The sequence below is a fragment of the Schistosoma mansoni genome, chromosome W, assembly GCF_000237925.1.
Source record: "Schistosoma mansoni strain Puerto Rico chromosome W, complete genome".
NCBI lineage: Eukaryota > Metazoa > Platyhelminthes > Trematoda > Strigeidida > Schistosomatidae > Schistosoma > Schistosoma mansoni.
This window is the reverse complement of record NC_031502.1, coordinates 7,265,056-7,289,936: the sequence shown is the minus strand read 5'-3', so window position 1 is coordinate 7,289,936 and position 24,881 is coordinate 7,265,056. Positions and strand designations below refer to the sequence as shown.

The 24,881-nt window shown below is 35.9% G+C and overlaps 1 protein-coding gene across 1 annotated transcript in view; it reads right to left on the bottom strand.

Moving 5' to 3' along the window:
- Positions 1-24,364, bottom strand: part of Smp_139070 (3bp-1 related rhogap) — a gene marked incomplete at its 5' end in the record, with an annotated part of 41,887 nt that extends 17,523 nt beyond the window's left edge. The window contains 6 exons of the mRNA XM_018800068.1: positions 1,979-2,109; positions 5,154-5,304; positions 7,492-7,831; positions 14,915-14,994; positions 17,881-18,016; positions 24,360-24,364. Coding sequence (XP_018653918.1) covers positions 1,979-2,109; positions 5,154-5,304; positions 7,492-7,831; positions 14,915-14,994; positions 17,881-18,016; positions 24,360-24,364 — 843 coding nt within the window. The remainder of the gene's footprint in view (positions 1-1,978; positions 2,110-5,153; positions 5,305-7,491; positions 7,832-14,914; positions 14,995-17,880; positions 18,017-24,359) is intronic.
- Positions 24,365-24,881: the final 517 nt, after the last annotated feature.

The following is a 24,881-nucleotide window of genomic DNA, read 5'->3' as shown; positions in this document are numbered from 1 at the left end:
GTTCATGCAGGCTGCCAAACCACAAAAACATTTGTCCCTAATTAAAGAGGCATCAAAAATTCAGCCTGAGCCCGAGGACCAGGCTGATAACATCAGTTAATGATTGGTAATTTAGTGTTGGCAACCCCGTACTCAGATAAACTTCACTACTTATAGACATACGTTAGCATACTTTAGAAAAAATCATTTAGAACTTAATTATAAAGATAGAGAATGGGATATTTTGAGAAGTATTAAAGTTAAAATTGAGACAATTAGTAGTTATAGTTCAAGCATACTAGCTAAAAGAAACAATGGGACATGTAATTTAGATATGTGAATTTTTGGCGTTATATATGCAGGAATGGAACCCAAAAGTCCTGAGGTTGTGGATAAGCAACGCTAAGGAGTTAGGTAGTTTGAAGTAGTCAAGAGAAAACCTTAGATTTACGTTTTGTGCTCGTTGGTACTCGTCAGCAAAGAGTACATGCAATATCTACGGAACTGATGGTATCTGGTAAATTTGAAACTGGACCATTCAGTTTTATAACTTGAGACGCTAAAAGTAAGTTATACGACCCTCACATAGGGCTGAAGTATTTACATTGATTGAACATTGATTGGTAGTCAATATCATACTTTTGAGTCCTTAGTACTGATTGAAATCTACCAATCAGGTTATAATATAACCACTAATCTGACTTAAACATAACATGAACTGTGTTTTGATGTCTAGTTAGTTTTAGGCGATTGAAAGAAAATCCTTGATCAAGATTTTTTGCAACTTGATCATGTCACTCGATCAGAAATAATGACAGGGCAAATATGAAATTAACAACTATCCAGTAGGGATCAATTAATGTAAATAGTAAAATTTATCACCACTAAATGAAAATACCTGATCATACAGGAGATATTAAACTCAGTCTAATGTAAAAGTAAATGTTAATTAAACGTAGTTACACTAAACTGAACGAATAGTACAACAAGACGTAATATATTGATAATGGAAAAAGTGTTACTTTGAATATGTTGAAGGATAGCCGCCACACTATCATGTCATTGTGCACACAAATATAATGTATATCTCCAATGATAGCTGATGATAATATGGTATATTATATCTATGATACATCTCAATGATCATATTAATAGTCAATCTTAAGAAATAGAGCAGTGATTTAAGGATTGAAACACTTGGTTTTCAAGTGCTGAACCTTCCATTCAAATTTTGCTACACTAACTTCGGTATTTCGGTAGATATGTACTATCATTTAGTTTTTATACAAACAATGTGCATATTAAAGCCAAATGAGTAAACACAATTGACAGATACAAAGAAAACCTTGGCGGCCTGCTTAAATATCTGGGCCACCTGTTCCTACCATCTAGATATTTTAATAAGTTATATGTCTTTGTTTGTTTTAACATATCATTATGTCTATTAAACGCATAACCTGTTCAGGTGCATCTATGAAAAGTTTACCACTTTTCACTGTTCAAGTTACAAAAAAGTACGATCAGAGATATCGTGGAGGCTGACAATGTACATTAGAAAAAATGAACATCATTCGGGTGTCAATTCCTGAACTGCTAACATCTAATTGGCGACCACCCCATATTTATCGTCAGGATCAATCAAGAAATATGAGAAGAAAACTTGGTGAAATATTTTGTGCTGAGGATTTTATTCTGTACCAAAAATATAATACTGAATAAAGCCATTAATAATAATAATAATAACTTTTGATAAATGATTTTACTAGCGTATCACCTCGATAGAACAATTAATATTTAAAAAATAAGGCTTTATGATATTTAGTAGTAGTTAGGGTTTCAAAAAAGCGATAAAATTGACCTTTATTTCATAAATTAAATGAAAATAGACTTTGTAATATACGCTATGAATAGCGGAGCAAATAACTTTTGAACAATGCATAATGGATATGGACGATTTAAGATATGATTTAGAAATAATCACTGCAGCATTCCAGCTTACCTCTTCTTGCATGATAGATTCTTGATCCAAATAATTAATACATACGTCTAGAACATAGGCGATAGATCGTTTAGTTTCTGCTAGATGATCGGGTAGATGTCGGCCAAATGTAGTAAGACGTTTCTGTAGTCCTGTCGTCCAGAAAAAACAAGAACCAATGATAAATAAATATATTGGGCTTGTACAGTAATGAAAAAGAAAAAGAACGATCTAACGGATAGAAATAATAGAGTGAAAGTTTGTAAAAAATGTTATCGTTCTTATATAATAGATGGGATGTAGTTGGAGGTAGAATCTAAGACGCACTTTTCGTTTTATCCCACCTATTTTATGTAACATAAAAATGTATTCTTTGATTTTATGCATCAATTTTTTTTGAAAAATCATAGTGTTTTGTTAGTAAATAATGCCGTCAATTATGAATCTTTTGAATTGAGTCAGGATTATTTTTTGAACGTTCGTCAACAAGCTCCTCGACCTTCAACAAGTGTGTTGGATAAGGCATTTTCAACCATTTTTCCGATTATTTAGAGGATGTTTTGAGTATCAGTGTGTAATTTTCCCTAAGGATTCCATTTAAAGCGTCTAGAGAAATCTGTAAGCATCTAGATCGGGCATGGTAGTGAAGCCCAAAATAATATGCTGGATGAAGAGACAGATATGGTGAAAACTACACATTAATATCTAATGAATACTAAGTGAAGGAGAGGAAAATTTAACGCCCAGTGTGCAACACATTTACTGAGCGTTTGCAATGATGCGCATAACGTTGGCTAAATTTCGGTTCAATAACAAACTTAACGATATTATAAACTTTTAGTTACGAGACAACGGAAAAAACTATTTCAGTCAAGCTAGGGGTAATATTCAACTATCGCAACAACAAAATACCAGCTGCTGATAATCAGATTACGTTGTTTGAATGTCAAGGAGTTACAAATTAGTTGGTTACATAATGAATAAACTTTTATCATAGATACTATTTAAGTCCGTATTTAATTGATCGAAAAAAACTATAATGTTAATATATAAACTTAAAACTGATCAGAAAACATGCATAGAAAATATTTTTTCATGGAATAAATAACATATTACACGATTGTAAGTTTAAGACAGGTTCACTTGTATGAATATATTTGACATTATACAACCACACACTGACAGAGCATAAACACATATACGTTATGAACGAACGTGAAACATTACCGCCTATTATTAAGACAAACCTAACAATAAAACTCCTATGATTTTATTGATATGGTCCCAATGTTTAGTTTTGGGCCTGATTTTGACGATAAGTTTCAGATTAAATGATTGTTACCATATTTATTTTTCAGCTATAAAAATAATAATGATAATAATAATAATGCTAATATGAGGAAATGTTGGAAATTTATTTAGTGTATACAAGAGAATTAAGAAAAAGTGGTTAGACATTTAAAATAATATACGTTAGATACAAATTGTGATCTGTAAAATTATAGCTTACGAATATGTAAATTTTTATTACCCTACTGTTGACATTCAAGAATTGAATTTTAATCAGTCACTGTTAGTATATATGCATTCTGAATGAAAGCCTTGAACCACGTTTATTGTCAGACTAGCAGTTGCACGGGGTAGACCGGCATACCTCAACGAGTTACAAGCGGCCTGTAGAAACCAATACTTATAAGTGGCCACGGAAACGACTCTCTTCTGTGCCTAGACGGCCAACCTGTGCATTCGAATCTCAAGCTAGCACTACAACGCACTTTCTGAGAATCACTTAACTGGTGGGAAAACTCAACTTCGATTGCATCCGGACTGCCATTGATCAGGGCGTAGGCAGAGTTAACGAGAAGACATGATATTTTACATCGACTTATCGCTACGATAGAGCTTTCTAATCTAACAGAGCACAATCGACTGTTCATGGGGACTTAATCAATTAGTGCTATCTCGGCTTTAGAGCTTACTGCGACACCAACACCGGCGAAACAAAATGAATATGCCAAATGGTCTACGGATAAACGTACATATACCAAGCGTTTCTTAGCTTAAGATGGAGAGCGAATTTGTGGTACTTCACTGGATTCTTGAGTACGGGTCTCGGATAGATAACAGACATCTATGTTGAGACATCCTGAAGACAGCCAATCGTGTCTGTAGTCCGACCTGCATTAGTATGCAAGAGTTGAAGGAGGCTAGTTTGAATGACACACGAGATTTCAGAAAGCTCGATTCAAAATTCCCATTTGGTGGTAGCACTCGACTTAAGGTCAGTCAGTGACTTGAGATCGTTTGGATAGAACAGGTTTTCAACCATAGGCGAGCTGATGTATGGATTGACAAAAAAAGAATATACAACGTGAGAATAAAAGACAGTCGACACGTGATGCAATGTAAAATAATAACAAATGTTACTGAATAATTGTGAGCATAATTTATGAGAGGATAGAAACGAGAATAATTCTTTTGAGTTTTTATCATCACTCAATCTTTTTATGGGATGGCATACTGTCCAAGTGCATAAATCGAAACAGTTGGTTTCCTTAGGGGACCACTCCTCAAGACTTTTATCAAGTGGTCGAACCCACAATGTAGTGGAAAATGTTAGATATGGTCTCGTGGTAGCTGGTGACCAACAATAGGCTTAAACGCCATTTGTTCCCTCAGGACCATGGGGCCTATGTGCATCACTAATTTGCGACCAGGATTTCCGCCTCCCTTAGGTGGATTATCCGTGTCCACCAACCGGGTTTAAGTGTCAGACATTTGCTTTCCGTTCTCTCAATTTCATAGACAAATCCCCCACCGCGAAAAGGCAGTGACTATATATGCGTGGCCATATGGGAGGATTTTGAAAGGGAAAGTGAACTCTCTCATTTGTTTAGGGTTGCATAAAATAGGAAGTTAGTTTTACCAATTATCCATTTTCCAAATCATCACCCTTTTCGAGTGACGGTGAGTATATCAATCGAAATCCAGTAAAACACATCACTTATTAGTAAGTAGGATACAACGCATAAGGTGGATAAAGCTTTATCGTGCACTATCATATTCCATTACACTATCGAAACAATAGCTCACTCACTATGTACGCCTGAATTTAAACATGGAAAAAAACGATAGTATGTTGACAGTTGTCGTAAGGTAAAAATTAACGGAAGTGTATATTAAAATGATAACTTACTGATAGTTTGAGACATATCGGAAATCGCTTTTTGAACCAACTGTAAACTATCAGATAAATAATTTTCTTGTAATTGAAAGTATTTAAGTATAAGGCGTGAATAGTTTTCTTCTTCAGAGGCGAATGAATACAGATCACGAAGTAATTGTTCCTGGATTTTTTGATAAGAACAAATTACAAATTTTAGATGGGTGGAATTACTATTATTATTAATGAATTTGTACCGAGTTCTACACCAAACGATAAAAAAGAATTATAAATAGAGCCTTTGTCTAAATAAATGTGTTTATCACCGGCTGGTCCTAAACAACCACTGAAAACCAAGAAGTACTGAACAGCGGTTTAGTCCTAGTATGGGACTCCTCAGCAGCGACCACTCGTGGTCCCACCGGGAGTCGGACGCAGGACCTTCAGGTCTCTCAGTAAGCGTTTAACCTTGAGATCATCAAGTAGGGATCCAGTTGTCTACATATCTAGCTTGAGCCAATTAGCGATATTGTCCAATCATCTTCTAATGACATTAATAGCTAACCGCCTCACAGCCAAAATGGTTGAACTCCACTGACCACATTTTCTCCGTAGAACCTTTCGAGATTATTTACTAGGGAGCACACGATTATTACTATTGTTAGTGTAAACTATTGAATCCAGAATCAGCAGTCTAAAGGTCAAACGCTAGCTATGAGGCCTTAAAATCCACGGTTGAATACTCCTAGGGTCTCAAATGTTCATTGCTGAGGAGTCCCATATTTGGACGAGATAGCTGTCCATTATTTTTTAACCTCAATGGTTGTCTAACTTAGGTCATTCTGTGATACAAAATCTAAGACTATGAAATAATATTGGGGTGTAAAATCTATGAAAGGATAAAGAATGAGTGGATTTCTGAATCTCCAAGAATGGCTTCTAGACGTATTACTACTTTCATACACTGAATGTTTACCAGGATCACTTACAGCAATTGAGTATATCTTTCGTGTCTGTCTTCGTTTTATAACTTATGTAGAATTCCTACTTATTTATATCACTTTCTGACAAATAACTTTGATTAGCATGTACTACTTTGACGAGATATTATGTTATTTTTCCTATTTATTATTATTATTCATTTTAAACACTCTTATGTATAAGATAAATATAATGGTTGACTTAGCGTCTCAATATCCTTTCAACAATAGATTATACTAAATGATAGACTTAAATCCCTAAGACACAAGAATCACCCTGCTTTCTTTCCCTATAATGTAGTACACATATGGAACATGTTCACTCAAGGAAATATAAACTTCATGCTGTTAGAGTGACAGCAAAACTGTAAGAAAAAGACCATTATTCACGAATTCAGGCATTTTTCAAAACACAAATGGATGTGGTGTAATATCATCTTTTTGTTTATAGATTCGTAAGTTTTATCATCCACTCTAAGCAACAATTGAGATATGAGACATCTACAGGTTTTCTTTTACCCATGTAGAGTTCTCTATCCCTAATTAGTACTAATCCCAGCCCATACAATATACAGGATAGTTAATTTTACTTAGTACTATTCACAAAACTATTACATAGAGTGTTCTAATAGAAATAAATACTAAATAAATAGGGAAAATGTATTCTCTTTTAATAAACTTTACAAAAGTATCAAAAATGCGATCGGCACTCAATATGCATACTGCAATATTGATCGGTTCATGAATTCAATGAAATTCAACAATCTTCAAAAACCATATACTGTAAATATGTGAAGTTCCAGCACAACCGATGATTAGTATAGTCCTCAAAAATTACAAATTAAAGAAAACCTTAATTTTATTAACTTGTTATTTAATTTGCATAAAGTCTGATACGACTGAACACCGAAAATAGTATACAACAAGCAAACGAAACGACTATACTGTGAAGAAATAAAGGATGGAGAGGAAATGCAATTTAAAAAAATAACTGGATAAGAACGGTGTATGATGGATGGTTACAGTTCGGTTGACGATACAACTAAGCAAGACATTTCCTTAAGTTAACGAAGTTTATTTCACTTTTGTGAAGAATGTAAAAGAAAACCATGGGAGAATCGATATTAGCTTTTATTTTGATCTATGTTTGATTGAGTGGCACCATCTCTAGGACCTCAAACAGAGGTTGCGATGAACAAACTAATTCTAGTCTTTTATACCTATAACCAGGCAATCTCTCTGCTTTCTTCATACAACCTTGGTTTACAGTAGATCTCTATTAAAAACATACGTTATCTAACAAATAATAGCCCAAGAAGTTGTTGGGAAATTCAAGTGAAATCTATGTGTTTAAAGAAAATAAAAGAAACCAATGAGTTTTTCGCTTGTACTTTTGAAGATTCCAATTCACTTTCTTTCTCTTCTAATTGATGTTGAGCTTGACTAATTCGATTGACTGCATCAATTGTCACAGACGGATTACAAGAACCAGGATAACTTGAATTTGTACTTGTTTGAATACATTGCATAGTTTTTTGTAATTGTCCACGTGCATTACGAACATCTGTCAAACATTTTTGTAAATTACGTCGACCTTTTGTAATGTTAACACATGTTTCTTCAGTTAGACGATTTAATGGTTCAACAATTTGACGTTCTACTTTAGTCTCATGATCTCGATGATATGTAGATAGAATTGACAAAGCTTTACTAGCCTCACGAGTAACACAACTGATGAGAAAAACAAACCAGAAAAAATATATTTTAGAAGGATTATTTTCCAAATCTGAGCCACTAGTTTCATAACAATACTATCAACGGTTTTTTCACATCACATCACTCACAAATACATATACTTTTCTTTTCCTATTACAATTTCGCTACATGTCACTAAATAATTCATATCCATATTTTAATACAATCAGAATTTAACCACTCGACATAACTGGACAAGTGTTTAGTATACAGCTGTGTTGTGAGCCTTGGGCATATCAGATAATTTAGATTACTTCCCTGAAGAAGCTCGGATTAAAATGTCGAGTAAAACGTCACATTTTGCTTTGATCACTGAGATTTTTACAAATATTTCATTTTTAAATAAACTGCAACCCATTCGTAGATAGATAATATGCACAAATCACTTATTATTGCTTATCAATCAGTGGTCAGATTCAATTTAGACAATGGAGGTAGATTAATCGTTTTACACTATAGATTGTCAATATACAGTATATTCACCGGACATAAATGGTTAGGAATGGTGCGCCAACGAAAATATGAGCGTACACTACTGAATCTTTGGTTCTATTTTGACTGTAATCAATGAACTAAACAAGTGAAGTTTAAATTATCAGTCTTAATGTTTGACTTAAATTTGGTTAAAGCATAATAACCTGCGAAATACAAATCTACGTATTCGGTTTTGAGCAAAACATTTTGTGTTACATTTAGTGATAATACTAAGGTTATCTAAAAGAAAATACAAGCCTTACGTAAAACCATATCAAAACTTTAGATAAAAATAAAGTTCCTTATTAATTTATTCACCAGGCACGGACTGGTGTTGAAATTATGAAGAATATTTGTAGCTCTAGATGAGGATTTTGAAGGTATCGTGCTCTCTTGGCCGGACAGTTTGATCGTGAAGTTATTATAATCTTTCTCGGCAGACTCTTTTTTTGGCTTTGAGTTGAACTTTGGTAATGGGAGCTAGTGATACTATTAAGTCGCTCAAACAGAAAATCGGGCGATATTCGAACTTACTACTGAGTGGCTGAAAGTCATTTGCTTTATCCACTGAATCACTATATACATACATGGTAGAGTAACGAAAAGACAGATTGGATCCGAAAAATGTTACTTATTTGCATTAGATAAATACATATATACCGTCCCCTTTTATGCTACAGCTAGACTACAACAGGGTAGCTAGCAAACCGCAGTGCAGTGTAGACCAAGTATATTTCATAAGTAAGTCAAATCTTCGGCGTCCGAGGCTTACCGATAAAACGAGAAAATCGATTTGGGGTTTGTCTCTCTGACAACATTGAAGACTCAACCTGAGTATTTAAGAGAACAAACAAATACAAGAAAAGACACCGAGGTGATAGATTCACAAATAACATGACATAAGACATCTTGTGAACAAATTCATCTGAAAGTGTTTAGAAATTAAAGCCATGGCCTATGCTCCTCCACGAGGAGTAACAGGCGTAATTAAGAAAGTAAGTAACCATCAATAGTAAGACTTTGTAGCATTTTCAGTTATTTTAGTTTAAGGTTGCAACAGGTTTTTTTCAAACATTGTGCATTATTCACGGATGGGTGGTCTTTCACCAAGAGGGAAAACTCTATTTTGTCCACATAAAATAACTAGAAACCTTTATCAACAATGAAATGGAAGGGCAGTCTTAAATGAAACAGAATGAATTTGACCAAACATTGTAATCAATAGTAACATGTGCAAGGAATAACAAGCTGTGCAGGTTTTCCACAGATTGTAAAAATAAGTAACACTGACAAATGCATTTCATTGGAAACAAGTAACAGTCATAAGGAATAGGGTATATTTGAAGGTTTTGAGTAAAAAAAACGGTTTACTTTATGGAAAATTAGAAAACATTCAGAATACCACATCTACCATATTTAGTAACACGTGGTCATTCACTAATTGAACACTAACCAATCGAAAAATACATTAAGAGAGAAAGTATGATATTGTAGAACATCACTGACATTGTTTTAAAAAAAAAAAAGGTTAGATTAAAAAAGTTCCATAGTTTTCAAAATATACAGGAACAAGCAAAAATGATACTTTTGACATCTAGACCTAAAATAATGAATACATAAATAAAGTAACTACTGAAAGAGTTCAATAAATTATAATTATTCTTTTTATTTCATTGGAATGCTCCATTAATTAACTAATTGATCTTGTACGTAATTAATAGTATTTGACTTGATTTACTCATTTGTTATTAGCTAATTTTATCAGCATAAAAACGGAAAGTAAAATTAATGAGATAATCATAAGTGTGATTTTATTCTGATCTGATTTGATTTAACTTCTCTATCAAGTACAAGCAGATAGATGTCCTCAAGATACAGCCTGAAATAGATGTGCATTAGCCTGTTACCACACCTAATTAGCGAGATATGATGAAAATAACAAAGAGATAGAAATAATGTAGTATCAAGGATAAGTGGAGAGACTACATCTGGTTTGAAAAAATAGAATGGAAGGTATGACATGAAAGGATACTGGTATTTAAGATCAAGAAAAAAATAAAGAGTGAACGCATCTGAGCTATTGTGAACGATTCTGAGCCATGTTACCCAATGTTCTCAAACACTGAAAACCATTATCACGTAGACCCCAACCAGATAGTCTGCAACCACCAAAATGATTTAAATCAACAGTTAATTATTTTATAGACTGATGCCCCTAACTTTCTTCTAACCTACCTCTGCACTAGCAAACATCGTTCGTTGAGATAGGCGGTGGTTAAGTACACGTAACACATGTACCAACTACCTCAGTTTGTGAAGATTCATTACCTCATCAATTTACTTGCCATATTTACCTAGTACCCCGTGTCTAACATCAAAATCACTCACTCAGTCACTGCACAAGTACAAGCTTTTATGTACACTCGGCTTGCGGAAAACTATTTGTATGCGAGTGTTATCGAAACCATAAGACTGCCCAAATCGAAGCGTTGTGGGGTTCTAACAAGAGACTTAGTAGTTGAGTACTTCAATCACTAGGACATTACGTGCTTCCTGAACAAATCTTCAATTAAGTAATCTTCATAGTTTTAAAATAATGTCTATTGTCGATTGTTAAGCCCTGTACAGTGAAAACTTTACAAACTGATTTTCTAATCGTTTTCTAGTTCATAGAAATTTTCTACTTTTGAAACCCTAACGGAAAATAGAAGGCAAAAGATATTGAAGTTTACCTTGAAGTTAAGAGGATATACAGAAAGGTATTCATAAAATGATAGGTAGTCTTGAGCTTCTAGAGTCTTCAAGAAAGAATGCTAAAATTGGTAGCAAATTCGACAGTTTTGCAATCAAAACAAATAGTGGGCAAATAATCATTCCCTTAATTTTTCTTGGAAGTTTTTCAAAAAACGTTTATCAAACGAAGTATTTTCGGTCCTTTCCCTAGCTTCTACAAAATTATCGAGGACACTCAACATTCATTCTTTGACATGGCTTTGGAAAATAAATGCTTCCTTGGATTTATCTGAGAATTTTCAACGGATTTTCGACATTTCATCTTCCGATGTGTTGGAATATTTTAATAATACTTTGCCTATTTAGTTCTAAGCATACACCGAGTTCATTAGAGTGTTTAGTGGAAGTGCCGCAGCAACATGCGTTTAATTGTTTTATCTCACTGGATCATAATCATATGCCTTGTTCAGGAGTAACACCAGTATTTGATCCTAGAAGAATAATGTCATACGCAGAGCTGGTACCTGTCAAACAACTTAAACGACTTAAGAAGATTAATATCATTAACCCACTAGCGTTTTTAACAAGGGCTACACTAATTACAGTTAGAAAACCTAAGGGTACTGTCCACTAGTTTGTTGACAACTCAACCGGACTTCTTGCAGCTCCAGAAACCCACCAGTATCCATTAACATTGTCTGAAAACTGTGTTTGACAAAATGACTGGGTAAAAATATTCGTAAAAGTTAAATTTATCTAAGGTTTATCTACATATCCACGTAGCTGGAGAATGAAGATAATCGCTTACTGTTGATACACATAAAAGTTTATTTCTGCATAACCAACAACCATTCAAGGATAATACAGTACCCTTAATTGTTCAGTGAGTAGTGAAAATTATATTATAAGATCTCCCTCATGCTGTAGATTGTTTGGATAATGTAATAATCATAGAAACAGATCAAGTATATTTAGAAAAAAATAGACTTCATTATTTTGTGTAGCTGCATACGGGTTTTGACTATGAAGGAAAATGTGTTATCTACAAGTGACGGGTACAATGTCGGAAATTCATAGTGGATAAGTACGGAAAGATTTCAGATTCAGTGAACAATAAAGCAGTTAAGACAATATCTAGACCGACAGATGTCCTTACCTCATAATTTTTCCGGAACTTGTTAGCCATTATAAGAAAATTAGCTGGAAAATAACTACTGAAAATCAGGGAAGAATAGGAAGAATTCTCAAACGAAGGCGAAACAGTTATCAATTCTATTTGGTTTCCAATGCTTTTTACACTTGATTACAACCCACACCTGAAACTATCCTCAAATAAACTTAGTTCTAGAACTGTATAATAATCTAAACATCTTTAAAAGTATGTTTAATACAGAAAAGACTTAAAGATGGAAAAATTTACACTAATTTTATTAATCCATCAGAAACTTGATGCGCTGGGAAACGAACTCTATCACATATGGTTGAAGTCAACATAATAAGTGAACACAAAGTCATATGACTTATACGTTTTGGGTTGGATCCTTGATACAGCTTGTCGATACGATAAGAAACTCAGACTAAATTCGAATACATTGCATACAGCTCTAGAATAAATCAGACAAACTTCTGTTGAGTATAAATGGACTTATAATAACCTTGGGAGTATGAGGCAGATTTAGAGTATTGAAAGGGTAACAACCTAACAAGAAAAAATATCTTAAACTGCGGTAAAAATCAAGGATGGATCTTATGGACGGTTTTGATGCAAAAGGAACCGAAATCTAATTTATTTTTAGAAAAGGGAATAACAGTATAACGAGTAAATGGGTTATTTTGACGGGAGTTCTTTAGATATCTTTAACAATCTCAGAATCGATTATATCTATGCATTACTGAGAATCTGGCTTTTTGAATTTTCAATAATTTTTTTCACTAATACTGATTCATGATAAAGACAATATTTTAATAAGTCATCTATAATTGTTTAACAAACAATTCAATTATTTGTTATTCAGACAAGTAACCTTTAGTTCGTTAGGTAAGAAAACTGGACTACTAAGTATTTTTAAATAAGCTAATTTGTTTATTTCTAATCTATAAAACTGTTCACATTTTCGAAGACAAGAAAGTACTTTTATAGAACATTTAACATGACAACTAGCTTATTCAATGAAATGCGACTCTCCGAAACTCCAGATAGTTTACAAAACAAGGTAAAAACCATGATAAAATAAGTGGGAATTGAAATATTTCAGAGGGTGGGCAACAGCAAATGGAATAGTCTTGAGATAAGATGCAACTATTTTTCTTAAATGACTTTTCCATATACGTTAGTTTGCGATGAAAAGTACAGAGACTAGGAAGTTAAAGATGGTTGGGTAATCCAGATTATGTCAGTTGCTCGATTAACTTAGTAACCAAGTAGTCGGGGTCACAACTAGTGTTTGGTGTAAGGACTACTGATACCACCCCGGTGTCCTAACCAAAACGGGACAAACAGAAGTTCGAACTAGCAACCTACTCACCAGATGGATGACTGAGTGCCTTGAAAATAAAACAACCATCATCAGCTATAAAACTGCTCCATCTGCTTTCTAATCAGCTTCTGTATTTCATTAATAATTAATAGAATATATCCTGTGTTAGGAATTAACATTATTTTTCTAATGATATTCGAAAAATCTCCATACCCCTCCACATAGTAATTGATCATGCACTACTTACTAATTTCGAGAAGCAATTTCAGCGTTCTATTGGAAAGCCGTGACTGGTGGATTTCGATTATGTTAAGTGTGAGACAGTGATCCACCAAGTACACTAGATGGTCGGGTGATATTACAATTTGGTTGACGTTAAACATTTAAACTATTGGAATCCGGCTCAGTAGTTTAGAGGTTGAGCGTTTGCGTGCGACACTGAGGGTCTTAAGTTTGATCACTGATGGTGGGGTCATGGATGTGCACTCCCGAAAAGTCCCATATTAAAATGAAACTATAGTCCAGTGCTTAGTGATTTTCAGTAGTCGTTTAACTAAGATCAGTCAGTGATGTTAATTATGAATTGAACAGTCATCTTTAGTGACTCTTCTTCATCACTGGAATGTACTCATGATCAATGTGTATTAAATATATAACCATATTATACATAATAAGAATGATACCAATAATATTAGAATCTTCATTGATGGACAACTCATCTGCTCCAGCCAGTTACTTTCATAATGAATATGGAATTTATTAGTCTGTGGGCTAGGGTTTCAAAAACCAGATTAGTGAACTTTAATTCCAAAAACTTGGTCATTTGATCAATATAATCCGTTTTCATTAAAATTAGATGAAACACTTTTAGGAGAATTAAGTGTGCCATATATATGTAAAAGTTTGAGTCCTCCCATTGTTGATATTTAATTGGTAGCTCAGCCGATAACGCGTTTTTGTTATTTGAAGCGATAGGTACTAGGTTCGAATCTTAGTGTAAACATCAATACTGAGATGCGAATCTATTCAGATAATGTGTCTCAAACATGAAAAAATGTGCGTTCTAGATTTTACAGCTACCTAAAGTTCACTTTTACTAAAGATTAAGTGTAGCATGTTATCTCAAAAACCCTTTATCTTACAAATGAAAAACTTATTTAAATTGGTTATAAATAGAAAAGTCGAGATATCTAAATAGATTTTTTTATCCTCTGTAAGCAAATTTTACTCATTTGCAATCATTTCAATTTTCGGCAAACTAAATCATAAACGGATAAGCATATAATAAAATAGTTCAAATGAGAAGTTACATTCATCTTTAAATAAAAAAGTATAGTAAAACGTCAAAAATTAACGTTGATAAATTAGCACTTACACAAAAAGTCGGTCATCTGTATTGGGTTTATCGACGGATTCTTTTAAAATGGTTGATAGTACATACTCAGGATACTTTTTCTACAACGAAAACGATCAATTATAGCAGAAAAAGGTGTTTATTATGCATACATATTTATGATCCCTCGAAGTATACTATTATTGTATATGAATCTGAACACCTGTTTTTGTTATTGCCATCACGATAATTTAGATTTTTGTATGTAACCAATTATAAGAAACTGAGTAATTACTACGGGGGGGGTTGTAAAGATAGCTAGATCCCATGGTTTATATAACGGACTGATCTTATTAGGACAAACAGTGAAAACCAGGGGGCAATGGACAGTTGTTTCATCATAGTGCGGTACTCCACGACGATCCACAGCCACGACCCCATTGATGAGGAGAGCCAATCTGGGACAAAACGGGTGTATATTAGTCCCTGATTATTATTGTTTGTCCAACTGAGATCTTTCTGTGATGTAAGTTGTGAAATAATGTAAATGTTAACCACGAATCTATGATGACCTACTGATTATTACAACAAGACTTCCTGAACAATATCACTGAATTGTTAAAATAGTTATGAGACCTTTTAAGCATCTTTGAAACACTGATGCTCATGGAAAGATAAACAGTAAAGTACTCAGATTTTGAAGTTGTGATTTCATCAGAAATTTGATAGTAGTCAGCAACATCTAGATGATAATGATACCTACAGAGATGACTAGGATGAAGAAAAGCTGTCCGTGTTCTGTGAGTATATGGTGGCTGAAGATCTGATTGGACAACTCTCTTCCCAGTTTATATCCTGATATATTATTCATTTCTGCAACAGGAGAGACTTGAATACGATCACTAGATATTAATCATAAACGCTTTCTTGTCATTGTAATGTCTTCGCAATTAGTAATATGTAATTTAATCAACTAACCAAAAGTACTGGTTTGCACAATATCCCTTGAGTACTAAGCTTGCTTGGTTTTGAGAGCGGTGAAGGTTATTCGTATTTGGTTAACCCTATAAAAGTAGCTTTCGAAGACAGAAGATATAAGTTGAGAATAATTATTCACAAGAATCTTCAAAGTATTACCAGCATATGATGAACCTTATTTATTTATTTGTTTAGCCATTCAACCATTGGTACTAAGGGGCACCAAAATATGTATGCGATACACAAAGTGGTTATTACTCACTGTTTTGTGCGATTGCACACTGTCCAAATGCATAAATCGAAACAGTTGGTTTCCTTAGAGGACTACTCCTCAAGACTTTTATCAAATGGTCTATTGCACAATGTAGTGGGAAAATGTTAAGAGATGCGGTCCCATGGTAGCCGGTGACCAACAATAGGCTCAAACGCTATTTATTTCCTCAGGATCATGGAGTCTATGTGCATCATCGGTTTGTGGTCAGGGTTTCCAACTCCCCTAGGTGGATCCTCTGTACCTGTTATATCCTGAAGAGAATTATGAATGGTAACTTTTGAGAACTATTTATGGACCAATATGACACGTATATTTCCTATTGCATAATTGCTAACTATTCATATTCGTGTTGCTTCTATTATAAGCTTTGTTTTGACCTATGAACTATTACTACACGATTTATCGTTCTTGAGTTATCCCCAATCTATTAATTACTTCCCCCACACTCACATCCACATTTGGCTAAATATTGTACAAATATTGTTTCCTATTTTATGGTATGATGTGGTCTGTCTGTTTGGTGTATAAACCCAGTATGCTTGAAATAAATGATTCATACTGCAGGGGCTGTTATTGGTGTTCTGGACTTAACTGTCTGGGCTAGGCAGAAGCAGGACCGACAAGTACTCTAGACTGCTCGTACGGGTTTCGTGTGTCATTGGTCCGATCGATAAATCATTGCTCTCTAATTGGCCGTATTATCACGTTATGCATTAACAGGGCATTCAGGCGGTTACAAATTACAACAGTACCCACTAACCCGGTCTAAGCGCTGAACATTCACTTTTTGTCCTCTCAATTTCATAGACAAATCCCCCGCCGCGTAAATTCAGTAAGACTTCCTTGACAATGACTATATATGCGCGGCTGCATGACGAGACCGCCAAATGAGCAGTGTTGTATATAGCATACTACAATAGAAGTGATATATTTGTTAATTAGGTTGTGAACCTGCATCGACTAATATGGTTGAGGCATATGATGCGCATTCTCAGACACTAACTTAATGAGCTATCCTGATTGAACAAAAGTAGTTTAGAAAACTCTAGGTCTACGGAGTCACTGCTGTTCTGAGGTGTGTAGCACGTACATGGACACTTCTTGGTCCTGCAAGTTTGATGTAATCTATGGTTAAATATGTCATATAGCATGGCTCAAAGTTAGTTTCTTTGGTACAGATACACTTATTTTTATCTTCTCCTGCATCTTGAGCTGAATATCATCCCATACTTTTTATTCCTCGAAATTTTCTGTTACTTTTGAACTGTATTACCTGCTTAGTTCCCAATACTATTGCTAACCATTACCTCCAATTATTTGTCCTAGCTGCTATTTTTTTCTGGCTATGGAGGTGTGAATCATACCAACTGGTGTACACTTGTGTTAGCTTCAAATTTGTTTGTTTTTCCACCTTTGAGCCACATCTTTTGTGTAAAAGTTGTACTTGCTATCCAGCTGACATAATTGAAATAAGCAAAGCGGGTTTAGAACTAGCGGATTAACGGTTGGAAAAATAGTAAGTCATAGACTAGCTTATGCGTCACTAAGAAATGGAGAGTTGATATCTAGCTGGACTAAAAAAGATAATCTATACAAAGCAGTCGAAATACAAACGAAAACGGGGAAAGTGGTTTGTAAAATAAAAACGTTTCACGGTAACTATTGTATGTTTTAAAAAATCGTTGAAGAAGTTTTATTAAAATCGTGAACAGTTTGGAAGTAAAAATAAAATGTTTTATAGAACAAGATAACATACATTTTTCTTACTGACGAGGACATTTTGCACTAGACCTCTGTGTACATCACTTGCGATACGTCGTACATCGTCAACACAGTGTTCCAAATGTTCAGCATATTTAGGCCAATCTGTAGGCTGCTCATCTTTTTTATCCCTAAAAGTTAATAACATGTTAAGTGATGATAGGGTCATAGAGACCAACAGAAAATGAATTTGACTAACAAAATGTTCGTTAATACGGTCTGAATATGAATATAATCCAGAGTTGCTTGTGTGTTAAATTCTAAATTTCCTCTAACAGATTGAATTCTGTAAAACTAATGATATTAGTTGAATCATTTGGTAAGAAAACAGTGAATGGAAGTTAGAAATTTACAGCTAATGCGCTACATATTTTTAAGGCAAAAATTAGAAAGCAAAACGTTAATACAACTAAGTCCTCACACCTATTTTAATTTTTAGGTGTGAAACATGACCACTGAGAGTAGAAGATATTTGTAGGTTAACAGTATTAGATCATAAGTGTCTTGGAGCATTGCTTGTATATTTTGGAACCACTAGGTAAGCAGTGACTGGGTCAGAGATAGGGTACTAAGTAAATATGGCAGCTCGATTGATGAGGCAGTAAACCTTCATCAACTGGGATGGTTGGGACAAATGTTACGTATGTTCAACCACCCTCTACCTCGACGGGCGATGTTGTGTGGTGTAGGAGTGAGTCGGAAGAAAGCTAGGGCTGCCAAATCAAGACGTGGGGCCAGTTTACGAAGTCACTGACAATCAAAGTTATGTTAATAGGTATAAACTACCTGGCTGAGAACTGTGTGGTTATCGTAATCAGTGGTTAGAGACTTTGAATGATATGGTTCAAAATCGTTTGGGATGACGCAGATTCATCCATTCTTTGTCTCCCCTTAGATCCCAAGCTTCTAAATTCCCCATAATTATTTTGTTTTACTAATTTATATTCTCTTGATTTGCACCTCCGACGCCTAATCTTTTCTGTTACCACTACCGTTGTTACTTCCAATATACTGGGATTTGGTCTGACAATTTCATTTCTATATACTAATGGATATGGCAACTTGAACCGATGCATACACGTGCTACGTTCTACGCTGCGACTGACTGGTTGACTTTCAATGAGGATCTGCACTGAACAATCTTATTTCTGGAGAGAAATTTCAATATCCCAAGGTTCGCATGGTGAGAGTTCACAGAAAAATTAGAAACCAATAACTTTACAGTTGATACCATACCTGATTTTGGCACATTAATACTGTTTATTAACTCCGCCTGTAGCTCCTCCGGGGACTACTGACGGTCCCAAGCCCGGGTAAAGGAGGAGGGTTGGGCATGGGGTTAGCGACCCTATCCCGTAGAAAACCAACTCGCTAAAATAACGCTAACCAGAAAAAATTATTCAAACCATTTAAACTCTGCCCTGGGAGTAGAAGGAATAATTATGACGTCTCATGATGAAAGCCGAGTTCCTTCGGAAGTCATGAGGCCGATGATCCTTCTAACAACAATGTGGGAGACCGGAAGAGTCTTCCAAATTGCTGCAGAAATGAGAAAATACAACCTGGAGGTGCTTGGAATCAGTGAAACACATTGGACACAGGTTGGACAACAACGACTATCTTCAGGGGAACTTCTGTTATACTCCCGTCATGAAGAAGAAAATGACCCACATACACAAGGAGTGGCATTGATGCTGTCCAGAAAAGTACAAAATGCACTTATTGGATGGGAATCTCATGGACCAAGGATCATCAAAGCCTCCTTCGAAACAGAGAGAGGGCATTACAATGAACGTCATCCAATACTATGCGCCTACCAATGACTACGATGAAGACGCTAAAGACCAATTCTACGATAGGTTGCAATCGATCTTCGAGAAATGCCCAACCAAGGACTTGACCATTCTGATGGGAGATCTCAATACTAAGGTTGGAATGGACAACACTGGATACGAAGACGTCATGGGACGACATGAACTGGGAGAAAGGAACGAAAATGGTGAAAGATTTGCAAACCTATGTGCCTTCAATAAACTGGTCGTAGATGGCACCATATTCCCACACAAGCGCATACACAAAACTACATGGATCTCATCGGACCAAACCACAGAGAACCAGATAGATCACATCTGTATCAACAAAAAATTCCGAAGGTCAATGGGAGATGTGAGAACCCGGAGAGGAGCTGACATAGCTTCAGATCACCACCTGGTTGTGGCCAAGATGGGGCTCAAGCTAAAGAAACACTGGACAACTGGACAAACAGCACTACAAAGGTTCAATACAGCCTTCCTTCGAGATACTGACAAGCTCCACGAATTCAAGATAACTCTCAACAACAGGTTCCAAGCTCTACAGGATCTACTGAAAGAACAAGAAACTACGATGGAGGACAACTGGAAAAAGATCAAAGAAGCACTAACGTCAACGTGTCAGGAGGTTCTGGGCTGCAAAAAACATCATCATAAGGAATGGATCTCTATGGGAACCCTCAACAAGATTCAAGAAAGGAAGAACAAGAAACTAGCAATTAACAACAGCCGAACACGAGCAGAGAAAGTCAAAGCACAAGCAGACTACGCAAAAGCAAACAAGGAAGTGAAGAAAAGCATTAAGGCCGACAAGCAGAAATACATGGGAGAACTAGCAACGACGGAGGAAAAAGCCGCAAGAGAAGGGAATATGAAACAACTATATGATACAACGAAGAAATTGGCGGGGAGATATAGTAAACAAGAGAGACCATTCAAGGACAAAAAAGGGAAGACAAACACAGAGGTTCAAGAACAGAGGAAAAGATGGGCAGAATACTTCGAAGAACTGCTGAATAGACCAGCCCCATTGAATGCACCGGACATCGAAGCAGCACACACTGACCTTCCTATAGATGTCACTCCACCAACGATCGAAGAAGTCAAGATGGCCATCAGACAAATCAAAAATGGGAAGGCAGCAGGACCTGACAATATACCAGCTGAAGCACTGAAGTCAGACATTGAAGTAACTGCAAACATGCTTCACCTTCTATTCAAGAAGATTTGAGAGGAAGAACAAGTGCCAACGGACTGGAAAGAAAGATACCTCATCAAGATACCAAAGAAGGGAGATCTGAGCAAATGTGAGAATTACAGAGGCATCAGTTTGCTATCAGTACCAGGAAAAGTTTTCAACAGAGTGCTGCTGAATCGGATGAAAGACGCAGTAGACGCCGAACTTAGGGATCATCAGGCTGGCTTCCGTAAGGATCGGTCGTGCACAGACCAGATTGCGACACTGCGGATCATCGTGGAACAACCAGTTGAGTGGAACTCATCACTATACGACAACTTCGTTGACTATGAGAATGCGTTTGACAGCGTGGACAGGAGAACATTATGGAAACTACTTCGACACTATGGAGTTCCTGAAAAGATTGTCAACATTATCCAAAACTCATACGATGGACTACAGTGCAAAGTGGTGCATGGAGGACAGCTGACAGATGCATTTTCAGTAAGGATAGGAGTCAGACAAGGCTGTCTACTCTCCCCATTCCTCTTCCTTCTGGTGATTGACTGGATTATGAAGACTTCGACATCTGACGGGAAATACGGAATACAATGGACTTCTCAGAATCAATTAGATGATTTGGACTTCGCAGATGACCTAGCCCTCCTCTCTCATACACACGAACAAATACAGATGAAGACAGCAAATGTAGCAGCAGCCTCTGCATCAATAGGCCTCTACATTCACAAAGGAAAAAGCAAGATTCTCAAATACAACACGGAGAACACCAACCCAATCACACTTGATGGAGAAACTCTGGAAGAGGTGGAAACATTCACGTACCTGGGAAGCATCGTTGATAAACAAAGAGGATCGGATGCAGATGTAAAGGCGAGGATAAGCAAAGCAAGGGCAGCATTTTTACAATTGAAGAACATATGGAACTCAAAACAACTGTCAACTAATTTCAAAGTCAGAATCTTCAATACCAACGTCAAGACAGTCCTACTGTACGTGGAGAACTACCACAACTATCATCAGGAAGGTACAAGTATTTATAAACAGTTGTCTACGCAAAATACTCAACATCCATAGGCCGGATACTATCAGCAACAGCGTTTTATGGGAGAGGACAAACCAGCTTCCAGCTGAAGAGGAAATTAGGAAAAGACGTTGGAAGTGGATCGGACATACATTAAGGAAATCACCAATGTGTATTACAAGGCAATCCCTAACTTGGAATCCGGAAAGGAAGCGGAAAAGAGGAAGGCCAAAGAACACATTACGTTGGGAAATAGAAGCAGATATGAAAAGGACGAATTACAACTGGAAAGGAAGGCTCAGGACAGAGTTGGATGGAGAATGCTGGTGAGCGGCCTATGCCCCTCAACGAGGGGTAACAGGCGTAAGTAAGTAAGTAAGTAAGTTCAATACTGTTTATTACACCAGTAATGTGGACTTAATAACAAAGAAATAAATCTTGATTGTATTTTTAGTCAAACTACGCTTATGAAATATCTTTCTCTCCTTCTGTACAAATTTGTCTCTTATATTGTCATAGTAATATCGTTTTGTTTAATTTGGTAGAATTCTTGATATATTAACGAATTCGATATTTCTATGCCATTCATAGAAACTTGTCTGCCATACGTGCAACAACTAAAGTGGATAAATCAACTAATGAAATGTATTTGGGTGACTGAAACGTCAATAACTAGAGCTGAGATACTATCTGGGTCAAGTGGTTGTCTACTGATTAAAGCACCTGAATTTTAGCCACTATAGCCCAAACTCGAACCCTACTATATGCACTTCAGGTAGGGCAGTCTAGAAGTATCACCTATCACTACATAGAATTTCGGCTCCCAAATGAGTATATGACTTGTACTTAAACATCGGGTTACATTATTTCAAGTCTTCGACTTAAAGCGAGAGTAAAATGGGGTTAGCCAAAACAATTCATGAAGACACAGTCGGTTTTGTTCTGGAATGTTTGAACAATGTGAGGTTGGAGTTTGCAAAAGAGCAGAAAGTGATGACTAAGGACTTCGTATTATACGGATTTAAACCAGAGGTAATGAAGAATTAAACCTCTGATTAAGAAACGCTAATGTTAAGAACAATAAGTTAGGGTGTCTATGATTGTAAAGAAGTGTAAGTGCTTTCTTTGGACAAGTAACATGTCAATAATTTGAAATCCAAAACTACGGAGGTTGACTAAACTTTACACCGTTTTGAAGACAAAATGCACTAACTTAGCGAACATACAGAGCAAGAGACTAGCTTAGTGTGCACCGTATAGTTGGTTTACAATCGGTGTATAACGGAAAGTTTGGTTAGTTTTGACAACCAGACAAACGGAGAGAAAAACCGTCGAGACTTGATGAAAACTATAGGAAAGATCTGTATCGCTACAATATTCCAGCTTATCAACTACTATGAATTCGTTTTAAAACTGGAATAACCCAACCACTTATATTAGTAACATAACATAAAAACTGAAATGGGCCATATCATTATACAGAAACCTATAATCACTCAATTTAGGGGATATAATACCAAAAAAAACGCACTTGCAATGCTGACCACTTACGAAAACTGTGTAGAATAGGGAATCTACTAGACACGGATTAACACAAGGATAATGTCCCAAAACTCAGAACTTTTTTTCATTTGCACACAGTATTTTGAACAAAAAGATAGGTTGGAGAGATTTTTGTAAAGATCCCATCCCAATATAAGCGCGTGCACTAGCAGGACCACACATTCTAGATGAAACTTATATACACCGTAACAGTTAACTACAAGTTCAATGCGTTCCTTGTATAACAACAAACGTGAAATATCTGAATTTCGTTAGTCACTTAATTATCAGGAAAACTTCGCAAAACGAATTTCAAACACAAAGTGACTATATGTAAACCTAGTTCCTTAAGAGCCTGGGACTGACCAATGTGCTTTTCACAATACATGACTGTCCATGATAGGTTTACTCCCCACTAACAGCACTCAAGACCACTGTACCTTTAACAGCACTTACGCCGCACTCCTAGATTAAGTACGTAATAAATAAAATAATCCAAAAGTGAGGTCTAAAGACTGTAGGTCAAAACGATATATTTTTCTAGACGACTAAACCCTGCCGTCACCGACAGAGACACAAAGACTAACTTACTTAGACCACTTAAGCATGTTGGGTACCTAATTTTGGAGCATCGCTTGTTTCGATAACCTTGACATGATATAGATAAACAGCCTTCAGTCTTCAGCAGTGATTATAGGATGTCTATCAACCTATCAATTCTCAGCACTGTGAAGATCCAATTTCTTTTACACTGTAACAACAGAAGCTACTAATAGAGAATTCCACTAATACGCTACTCACTGAACTGCAGACGTAAAAAATTTAATCTCGGTTTCTGAAATTTCTCAAAACGTCCTTAAAGTGATCAGTCTTGTATGGAAATACAAGGAGAGACTTATCACAGCATACAGTACGTCAGTGTTAGATCAACCCGTAACCTGCGGTTTGGGAGTCTCAGCTTGTCTTTTAAATGTAGGCCAGAGACAATTGTTACCATTTCAGTCCTTCATGATTGAAATCGTTCTTGTATATCCACCTTATACTAGGAACAAGGACCAGCTGCTTGAACTCCATAATCTAAATGTGGCTTAAAGGCTCCAATATATAATCAATATATCCAATATCCACTGTCTTTGTCACGAGCTCTTAAAAAGCGATTAATTTATCTGCGCTTGCTTCTTGTTGTTTTGGCACGGTTTTAAGCGTTAAGTAATATCCAGCAGGTGATAGTCTAGCCACTCAACTTCAGTTTGGTAGTTATCTGTTGGTTTGCAGACCATGTAATCTCAGCCAGTGCGTTTGCCTCAGGTCAGCAAGGATTGTCGATACAAGTAGCTAATACACTGCCATGAGGAATTTCGATTGACTGAAATAGGAAACATAATACAGAGGAAATCCGAAGTCAAAAGTACGACTGTTTTGAG